Source organism: Scleropages formosus, chromosome 10 (assembly GCF_900964775.1).
Source record: "Scleropages formosus chromosome 10, fSclFor1.1, whole genome shotgun sequence".
NCBI lineage: Eukaryota > Metazoa > Chordata > Actinopteri > Osteoglossiformes > Osteoglossidae > Scleropages > Scleropages formosus.
Genome location: NC_041815.1, coordinates 19,650,606 through 19,661,083, shown reverse-complemented (window position 1 = coordinate 19,661,083; position 10,478 = coordinate 19,650,606). Strand labels below are relative to the sequence as shown.

Sequence of the window (10,478 nt, the reverse complement as noted above, 5' to 3'; positions counted from 1 at the left end):
GCATTCGGGGCAGGTGTAGCTCCTCAGGATGGGACACGTTACCCTCCCGTCCTTGGCTTTGAGCCGATGCGCTCGGAAAACCTCGGGAGTCTCACCGTTTTGCTTGCAGAAGCCGCAGCCGTCTCCGTTCGCGCTTCCGCTCGCGTCCGAACCGCTGTCCGCCGCACTCCAGCGGCGCGCGGGAGAGGCACCGCGGCGCCGCTGAGGCCCCGCCTCCTTCACCGGCTCGCCGTGCCGGGGCCTCTGCGGCAGCGCGTCGTCTCTGCGCGGAGCGCAGTGTCTTTCTAGAAAAGTGCCAAGTTCCAAGTAGTCATGCCACATGTCAAAGAGAGGGTTAGTGTCCATGACGTGCTCCTCCTCCTTGCCAGGGCTGGGCTGCATCTTTCCTGCTGGGGGTCTGTGTCATATGCGCGAGGCCTGCTATTTATAGACGACCACTGACGCCACACGACCTGGGGATTTTAATACAAATAAGTACAATGTATCTTTGTGAGACGGGGAGGCGGGTGCCTAGACGTGCCCTCCCAATTAGTCTTGCGCTCCCTTCGTTTCACTAATGGAACCTCATCATGTGTGACCCTGCTTCAGAAATTTGGTTTTTACATTTTTTTTCTTTCCTAGTAATTTACAGATTAATTAAAGAAACTATAAACGCAGGTGCTCAGGGTTTTCAGACGCTGTAGCAAAGGCTAAAAAAAACATTTACTAATTCCCCTTAATTAATTGTGAGTGAGACATTTAAATGTCATTATCTGTTGTCACTTGTATGTTTGGGTAGGCATATGTATCGACCGTGCCCTCTAACGCAAGGTAACCTCAGTCTGACATCTGTCTGTCTAGCTCTTTATCTTTTACTCTCCAGAAACAAATTAATGTGTATCCTGATCTTTAAAGAAACAAAGAAATCAGTGAAAATCAGTCTGTGTTGCACATACATTCTATATACCCTAGAGAGATATGCTCATAATCAGGGCCCTCACTAGTGGGGTGAATGCTGGTGACGATCCCACAGCCGCCCCGCCACCTGGAAAGAGCCCAGAAAATTCCAAGAATAATTTATGTATTTTTATTAAATTAAGGGGTGAGGGATGCACCACAATATTCTTTCAAAGGGCACAAAATTCTCACACTTCTACTCATAATTCTCTACATATCCTTGGATATATGATAATGTATAATATGTGATATGCATATAACCAGTCAGATGCCATTTAGAAAACATTATATATCACCTTTTCTTAGCATTTACAAATTGCCCAATTTTAGCAAGTTTTCTTAACATCTAACGAGAGGTCAAACAGGGGCATGAACCATTGCATTTACATTTACATACATTCATTTAAGGAATTAAAAAGCAATGTAAACCTTAAATTAAAAGCAATGGACATCTCTGAGTACAACTAAAAAAGTGCATTACACCAACAGAAGGAAAAACTTGGGTGTAGATTTGGGACCATTGCAATGTTAACTAAAACTGCTGAAAAAGACAGTATTTAAGGATTAATATTTTGAATTTTAAAATAATATTTTTTCACTATATGGCACAACTCCAAAAGCAGCCTGTGACGAATAGAAGGAATTGAATAAAGGTGTACTAGTGTGCTACATTATATATCTTTTAGAATCCATTTTCATCAGAGCTTGAAAAGATGAAAATATAAGCATAATAACATCTTAAAAGAGCAGCATGAATCTGCACAAGTACAGAACAAACCTCTATTTCAGCAATAAGCATCACGGAAAGAATGAGTTGCCCCATAACAGCCATGGATCTGAGACTAAATGGATATAAATTGACACTTTATCCTTCTTTCGTGGCAAAATAACTGAATTAAGATTCAATGGCATGCTAAAGTCAGCAGCGAAGCCGTGTGTTTCATCCTCTCCAATGCGAATTACCACCGTTTGCACAGATTTCTGCACTGAGAATCCCTCCAGGCTGGGCCAGGTAATATAGAGGCTGCTGGACGGGGGGGCTTGGGGGGGAAAGGACGGCGCCATATATGGGCATGCCGTCGACTCTGCTCTGTGATTGGCTGGGACTCCTGTGCAGCTGCCTGTCAACAAGATGGCCTTCCTCTCCACCGCTTTACTCGGGCCGATTATTTTGGTTATTACGAGAGCACAGTGTAGAAGTACGAGGCCTATTTCATTACTGACATAGGGAAAAAGGGCGCAGCAGGCCGACTTGTTCGTTGTACACGGCTGAAGCTGAAAGTGGCGTAATCGAAAGGTGTTTTCTCAGAGCCGGTAATTAAAGTACAGTAATTTTAAATAACTCAGTTGTGGGTGAAGCTGAGCAGCGCCAGCGGAGGAGGAGGAGACGTCGTCGGCCTGGACCCCCTCCTCGGTTCTCCCCACAGCAGGCCGGAGAGCGCACAAGCTGTGTCCCTCCACTGCTTCGGACGAACGTCATTTCTAGGGAAAAGAGCGAGGTGCGGAGATATCGGAATGTACAAACATCGACATTTCTGATGGTAAGACTGACAAAAATGCACGAGCTCCCGTTTAAAGGTTTCGGACTGATTATGATAAAGGTGAGATTGGCGTAACAAGTATGGTCGTCAGCGCTAAGCTAGCAGTGTTAGCACGGCAGCTAACGCTCCGATGAGAGCCACGATTCGCCTCAGGTAGAATTGTCAAACGGCTTCCTCGACAACTTCGCAGCGACGTTCCTTATTTCTGGATATGTATGAACATGCGTTGCAGTTGAAAGGTAACAAAGTACGAATAAGTGTGTTTCAGTAATGTAAAAGTATTATTAATTAAGACGTAAAAACGCTGTCATCCACGGACGGTCCTGCGACGAGGCGAAGAAGTAAGACAGTAGCGAATTCGGAGTATAAAATGAAACATTAGAGCCTGCGGAAGATAACAAAGAAAGTGTGTTACAAGGTAATTCCTTAATTCCAGGTAATTCCGACTGCACCAGCCACTCACTGGTTCGCTCGCTGAACCAGTCGCTGACTTCCCTGTACTCTCTTATTACAAACTCAGTCTTCATAACTGGCGACGTTATGGCATTTCTTTTCAAATCCACCGAAATACATCTCGGTTCTTTATCGCTGTTCTGTGTTTTTTTTTTTTTTCTCTCTACTAGTGGAAAAGTCAGTACTTTACACGACGAAAATGTAAAACACGTCTAACAGGTCTCTGCTCTTTCACACTATGAATAATACTTTTAAATAAAAGACAAAACAACTGACAAGTTCTTAAATGTATTCTGTCTGTAGCATCAAGGGTTTATCCTTTTCTGTAATAGTAACATTTGTGCATGTTCCATTATATAAATTGAACTGGTGTCACCTAACTTAAGCTTTGCCAGTATTTCAGTTGTTAAAGATGTATTTTTTTCACTTTGTGTGTACAACAGCTAAATCAGTATGAGCGTAGCAGGCTAAATGTTGTTGATATTGAAACATGTTAGGATAAATATTTCCTGCTTTATTTGGCCTCCGAACCCTGTATCACACTGGTCATAATATACACGTCACCAGCTGTTTGGATACACTCATTTTGTGCTGGTTCTGTATGACTCTATGAGTTGGTCTGTGTGTGTGTGTCCGTCTGTCCGTCCGTCCGTCCCTTACCCAAAGTCTCACATGTGCGCGCACACAAGTCTGACCCATCCATCTGGTCGGGGGAGGTTTGCAAGCCTGACACCAACAGCAGCACCAACAAGGAAAGAATAGCTTTATCTTGCACTCCTCAGGATTCAGTGTGGGGTCACTGACCTTATTGATTGACTGATCAAAGTGCATTTTTGTTAATATCTAGAAATTACCCGCCCCTTCAGAACACTGCACAAGGCGATATACGACATTGTGTGTGTTGTATGTGGCTGTGCAACCAATAGCTGAGGTTTGCTTTCTTCAGTTTATCTTCATATCCTTGTTGACTTCAGAATAAAAAGTAACTACATCTCAGACTTGGGATTCCAGAGGCACCAAACATGAGTTACAGGGAACTAGTCTATTTAGGAATTACCATTTTTTTTTCTTGGTTGGGAAAATAACCCTTGAATGGATTAAGATGTGTGCAGCAGGGGTGAGGGACATCCTTGGCTGTCCAACTAATTTCAGCCAAAGGAAAATATTTCATGGTTTGTCATTTATTCCGTATTTTGAGCTTTCTCCTTAGAGGGGGACAGAGGCAGCTTGTCATTGCAGAGTAGAGTGAGTGGATGATGCTGGGACTATTGTTCTGCATGACGATGAGCAGCAGGTCTTGCCGGCTGCACTGTGACGCCCCCACATTGTCTCTGCAGTCAGAGACCAAGCAAGACAGTGGTGGCAATAATTTATCACCCCTCTGTGCAGTCTGCAATGCTCCATGCAGGAAGAAGGAGAGGGAGGAGAGAGTATGCAGTACTGCCCTTTCTTAATGAGGCAATGATTAGGGGGTCAGGGGGAGTCTTCCAGTATGTATTGCTGTAAATACAATTCCATGGGCTTTGAAGTGCTGTGGTCTGTTTTTGTGTTGAACAGCAGTATGACCAGTCATTTGATAACATGCTTCTTGGAACAGGTACAGTGACACATGTTTGCATCACTGCTACATCTTAGGTAATGTCACAGAAATGGAGTGCACCCCCCTACCCCCCATATCTGCAGGTTGCCCATCAGCCAGGTGGTGGCGCCAATCAGGCTGTATCTGGAGCTCTGCATAATACTGTGTTGGGTTTTTTTTTTTTTCTTTTTTTGTAGCCTTGAGCTGGTTCAGGATTTTGCAGATTATGCATACGGCTTAAAACTGGCCTTAATTTGCAGGAATTGTTTAAAATAAGGAAAACCTGCCATATGACAGAGCCTTTATTGATGGCTGTGAATTAGATTTTTATTTATTTATTTATTGTGGGAGCAAAGAAATTTGCGTTAAACAGCTCCTGGTCTGTCAGATGTCTCCTCCGTCACAGCATGTCATCATTCAGCAGATGAGTACTCATACTTGCTTTGTGTCTATCTTGCTCTCCATCAGTTATTGAGCAAGAGAATGACACAAAGGGAGTATTCTGCCGCTTAATTAACCATAGTTAAGAGCTGAAAATGGGGTCTTAATCAAATGTCCTAGATACTAGTCTGGGCATTTATGAACTTGAAACTTTGTTTTGAGGACCTTTTGGCTATCAGTTGTATATTTTAGTGGCCAGTCATTTCTTCAGTTGTGGGGTTCTAGTATTTCCTGATTATTCGCCAATATACCCTTGTGCTTTTTTTGTGTTGGGTTTTTTTTTTTTTCCCCCCCTTGAATCAGTTTCATTGAGATTAACAAATAAATGTAGGACACTATCACTTTTTCTATTAGTGCTTATAATTACTCATTATATTATGGTATTTTTGGGGGGGTGGGGTTGTGCCACTGCACCACTGATCACATTTGCCTGCACAGAGTTCTCTCATCTTGCAGTTTATCATTTGTAGGTGATGTGTGCATGTATGCATTTTAGTGTTGTGGGAATACTGGACTGGATTTGCTTCTATCCTGCTTGCCATTCAAAAACAAGTTCACCTATTGTCGTTGTGAGTTGCGGAAGTCAATAGGCAATCTGTTTTGCTGCTCTGCCTCATCGCAGCATTAGTTGGATTAAGGGAGGAAACATTTTGGGGCCTAATGTGAGGTGATTTTCTGTAATATCTACCAATCTTTTTATGCAATAGCATGCATACAGGGAGTGATGTGGATGGAAGATTGGAATTGTAGATGGAAAGTGGGTTTCATATACACCATTAATCTGTATCATCAGGCTGATAAACTCCTTAACCACCCTGTGGACAGGGCTGCCAGAGTCAGAACCATAACTGTTGCAGCAGTGCATTGATGGTTGTGGTTTTGGGGGATTACATAAATACACAGTTGCATTGAAGGACATACAGTTTGAGGTTTTTCCCTTGTGGTTCTACATTATTGTTATTTTTGACACTTGCTAATTAAAAATGCCATATAGCATGAAAGAAACTTACCTGTGATTACCAGTGAGTTTGCAGACCAGTTTGTTGGTTTAGTTATGAGCATCCAGTTCTTTGGCATTGCATGTTCTACTCTGCATTTACAGGATAATGCCAACAGCAGCACACAGTAAATAGATTTGCTACCGTGAAGGAAAACTGCTGTAGGCTCCTTGAGATCTTGGCAAACATCATTGATGTTCACACTCAGCATTTTCCCCCATCTGAAAACAATATTGACAGTTGCTTGTCTGTTCCATGATGGCTCCATTTAACAGTGCACTGAATCCATTTAGCCACAGGAATGCTCTTATCAGTGCTATAAATTCAGGGCCTGAAGTGGAACAATTTCATTTATTTGGGACTTGCAGTACTGAAATTCCTCTTACAGTAACCTGAGATAATTGATAACTTAGTTTTGGCCACTTTGTGAAACCTGTACTCATGCTTTTACGACCCATGATGATTTCTTACGATGTTTGAATGGCAAGTTCTCTGGAGATGTGTTTTGGGCCATAAATAAAGATAGTGTAATACAGAGCTTGCAGATGGGTGTGGGGAAAATGCCCTAAATTGGGTCTGCAGAATACCATAAGGTTGTCATCCTACTGTTGTATTCATTCTTCTGCGTTTACTACATTAACATTTTGTTGTGTGTGACTTTTTTTTTGAGTACTGTGACTGTTACAGAGGTCAGCAGTGAAATAGGGATTAGACCTTCTCCTAGCTACTCTCTAACCCATTGTTTTTCTCTTTTTTTTTTTTTGCCCTCAGCACATGTTTCTGTCATTGAGGCAACGCGGTGTGGCCTGTGCAGTGAGCATGAGCTGCGCAGGACGCTGTCATTCTCCAGCCTAGACGCATGATGCTCTCCACTGGCCCATGATGGACCGAGACACCTTCTCCCACATTCGACTGTGGTGCCCACGCCCGTTTGGCACCTATTCCCAGAACAAACTGCGGGGAGGGGCTGCTGGGCCCGGGCCCTCTCTGTGCAAGGCTGATACAGGGACACGAATGCCTTCAGAAGTCAGAGGAGTAGGTGAAGATCAAGAGGATGTAGGCTCTGAAAACACACCCCCAGACCCAGCTCCAGCTTCCAATCCCCCTGCACCACCTGCCCCAACTCCTTCGTCACCAGGTTCCCACATGGAAGATGGACGGGTGCTGCTAGATACCTGGTATGTGATCAAGCCAGGAAACACCAAGGAGAAGATCGCCTTCTTTGTGGCTCACCAATGTAGTGGCATGGGGCTGCCACGGCCCAGTGCTGTCAAGGTTAAAGGGAACTGGGCTACTGACTGTACCAAGGCCAAGCGACGGCGACGCTGCTCTTCCTATGATCCACCCACCCGGGCCCGTGACCCTGGCTCTGAGCCAGGTCCACCAGTGGCCCCTTCCCCTGAGGGTGGTGTGGGAGTTAGTGAAACAGACCTGTTGTCAGTGGCTGAGATGGTAGCACTCGTGGAACAGCGCACAGCTTTGGCATTGCAGGGCATGGTGTCTCAGGGTCCACTGGGCTCTGGCCACTCACAAGACACAGCTCTGCGTAGCTCTACTTCGGATCCCAGCCCTCTCATGTATCTCTCCGAGCCTCCTGAGTCCCGTGCTTCCTCTACCTGTGCTCTGGAGCAGCAGCAAGAGTCGCGGCGTGTAGCGCAGGCGGTTGCTCACTTTGAGCAGCAACAGCAGCAGCTGGAGAATGGGTTGCTGAGGCCAGGGAGTAGACAGTCTGCAAGGGAGGACGAGCACCACAGGGAAGCCAATGGCAGGGGTTTGCACAGACGTGGAGAGGTGAGAATTGCATTCCGGGTGTCCAGCCTCGACCCTCGCTCCCAGTCAGAGCCGGCAGGACGACCCAGCTGCATGTTCATGAGCTGTGGGGGAACTGGGGGCCAGACTGGGGCTCGGGCCAAAGAGAAGATCACCTGTGATCTGTACCAGCTGGTCAGTCCCTCCTCCCGGGACCCAAGCCTCCTGTTACCTGCTTCGCCCAAGTCAGACCCCCATGTGGAAGGACCCTCCCCACGTAGTGATGTTAATGCAAGTGTCCCTGGATCAGATACAACCCAGGACTCAGGCCTGGGTGATAAAAAGGCGGTGGGCTGTGAACGTGTGACAGGTTTTCACGTTGAGGTAGTGGTAACGGGTGCTGTTGACCAGTGTATTTTCTACGGCAAGGATAGCACTGAGAACGTACAGGAAGAGACTGTGTGTTTCGGCATGGCTGGAGGTGCCCCATCCACTGACCCCAGTGAAGATCCACCACCTGGTCAGCTATTCTTCCTACAGTCCCCCTGTCCTGAAGAGGATGTGGCCACCAGCTCTACAGGGCTTCGCCTACCAGAGTGCAGCAGTAGTGACGGCAGCCGCAGTAGTGGGCCAGCTGTGGGGCCTGCCGAGCGGCCAGACTCCCCACTTGGCAGCACCGAAGAATGCACCGACTCCTCGCTCTGCCGCCTCTATCGTCATGTGTCCCATGACTTCCTGGAGATCCGCTTCCAGATCCAGCGGCTGCTGGAGCCCCGGCAGTACATGCTGCTTCTGCCAGATCACATCATGGTGCACATATTCAGCTACCTGCCCACACGGTCATTGGCTGCCCTCAAGTGCACCTGCCATGACTTCAAGGCACTTATCGAGACCTACGGTGTCCGCGCCACTGACTCACGCTGGAACCAGGACCCGCTGTACCGCGATGACCCCTGCAAGCAGTGTAAGCGGCAGTACGCACGAGGTGATGTGTCCCTGTGCCGTTGGCACCCCAAACCTTACCACCACGACTTGCCTTATGGACGCTCCTACTGGATGTGCTGCCGACGCACTGACAAGGACACTCCAGGCTGTCGGGTGGGCCTGCACGACAACAACTGGGTGCAGCCCTGTGAGCTGGTGCAGACCCGCGCCAAGAGGGAGGATGGGAGGTGAGAGGGGGTGGGGAACACCCTAAGCACCACACCCCCCACCCTCATCACAACCCCCTGGACAATGAGAGGTCTGAGTCACTTTCTTTGTTTTCAGTTTTTTTCCCCCACTTTCCCCATCGGCTGTCATGTTTTCATGATATGTGTTTTAACTGTTCATATTGATTCACTGCACATCTCACTATTGTTGTACAAGCTGATGTTACGCAGGATGAGGCAGTGTCACTGTCGTGGTTTACCCCAACCCCTCAATCCTGCACACAGCAAAGGAAAAAGAGGTGGGGTGGGAATCGTGGAGCCAATCTGTTTGTTTGTGAATATGTAGTAGGAGGAAGCAAGTTGATGTGATTTTGTTTAAAAAAAAAAAAAAAAAAGAAAGAAAAGTGTGAGGATTGTTTGCTTTTTGTTTATTTAGGGTGTGTGAATTTTTGCTCTGCTTTCGTTTTATTTCCTGAGGATATTCCTGTCCCCCACCCCTTCTGCAGATGAGGTATTTTATTTTTTTTAAAATACATTTTTATTTCAGACTGGGCCTTTTCTGCCATTCCCCATCTCCTCACTGCTGGCCGGCAGAGGCCGCATGTTGCCAAAGCCGCTGTTTGCTCTGCGTGGGGAGCACTGGGACTCGGTCCATAGAACTCTCAACACCAGCTTTCAGCCTTAACCCTTGGCCCTGCGCCCTGTCCCTCAAACTGCAATGTCTGTCAGGAAGTAAAGGCCAGTAGTAACCCTGGCCATTTGGTTTTTGGGAGACCTCTGTAGGCTTTTGAGCTGTACAATGCTAATGGGAATTTCTGCTTCTCAATTAAACTGAAGTGATTGAAACTGGAATCTGTTTCCTGGCAGTTTTTCATCTTTGTTTTCTGATTATTTATTAGTTTGTACTTTGTGAAGCTTGTTGCAGGTCATACTAAAATGGGAAGAGTAACTTGTGCAATTATGTATGCAAATTTTGATGCTGAGCTTTAGTTGAATATTTAAATGTATAAAGATTGAGATGTAATATGGCCTTTTTGTGATTATCGTGACATGCTAAAAATGAGTTCTTTGAATGTGTGGCACTAAATGAATGACCACCCCACTATAAGTTGCAGATGAAAATTAGTGAAAAATTACTTCTGTTTTAAATTTAAAACATTTCAATAAATCAAATTACTTTAGTTGATTTAATAAAATTAAAAGTTTGCACATATCCCACAGTGATGAACTGAATTCCTTTTCCAGTAGAAGTTGTGGTTTGGTCACTGAAATGTTAGGTAGAAGGAAAGCCAGCATAATTTTCAAGGCCTTCAGGAAGGCACATGGGTAGTTTGGATTTCAGTGTCCCTGAGGATTGGCTATGTGTGGGGTATGGTTTTGCCTTACTCACCATGATTTGATTGAGCAGTTAACCCAATATTGTTCTGGTTTGAATTGCTCTTGGCTTATACATAACACGTGGGGGGGTGGAACATGTGTCTTGGTATGTATTGAGTTCAGTTTGCTGTATTTAACTGTTTGTCGCCCAACAGCTCAACTCTAAAATTAGGTTGTGTATGCAGGCAATAGTGTGACCTGTATTAACTAAGTCTAAAGATCATTTAGTGTGTATTGTCCTGAAACCCATCCA

The 10,478-nt window shown here is 45.7% G+C and overlaps 1 protein-coding gene across 2 annotated transcripts; it reads left to right on the top strand.

The window, feature by feature from the left end:
• Positions 1–2,107: 2,107 nt before the first annotated feature.
• fbxo46 (F-box protein 46) lies at positions 2,108–9,942 on the top strand. Of its 2 annotated transcripts, XM_018742611.1 has the most exons (3): positions 2,108–2,477; positions 6,720–8,869; positions 9,396–9,942. In XM_018742611.1, exons 2-3 carry the CDS (start codon positions 6,828–6,830, stop codon positions 9,592–9,594), a joined length of 2,241 nt encoding a protein of 746 aa, XP_018598127.1. In that variant the 5' UTR covers positions 2,108–2,477; positions 6,720–6,827; the 3' UTR covers positions 9,595–9,942. The 2 variants fall into 2 exon arrangements, with proteins under 2 accessions (XP_018598127.1, XP_018598129.1); XM_018742613.1 differs by having other exon boundaries at positions 6,720–9,694.
• The last annotated feature ends 536 nt before the right edge of the window (positions 9,943–10,478 follow it).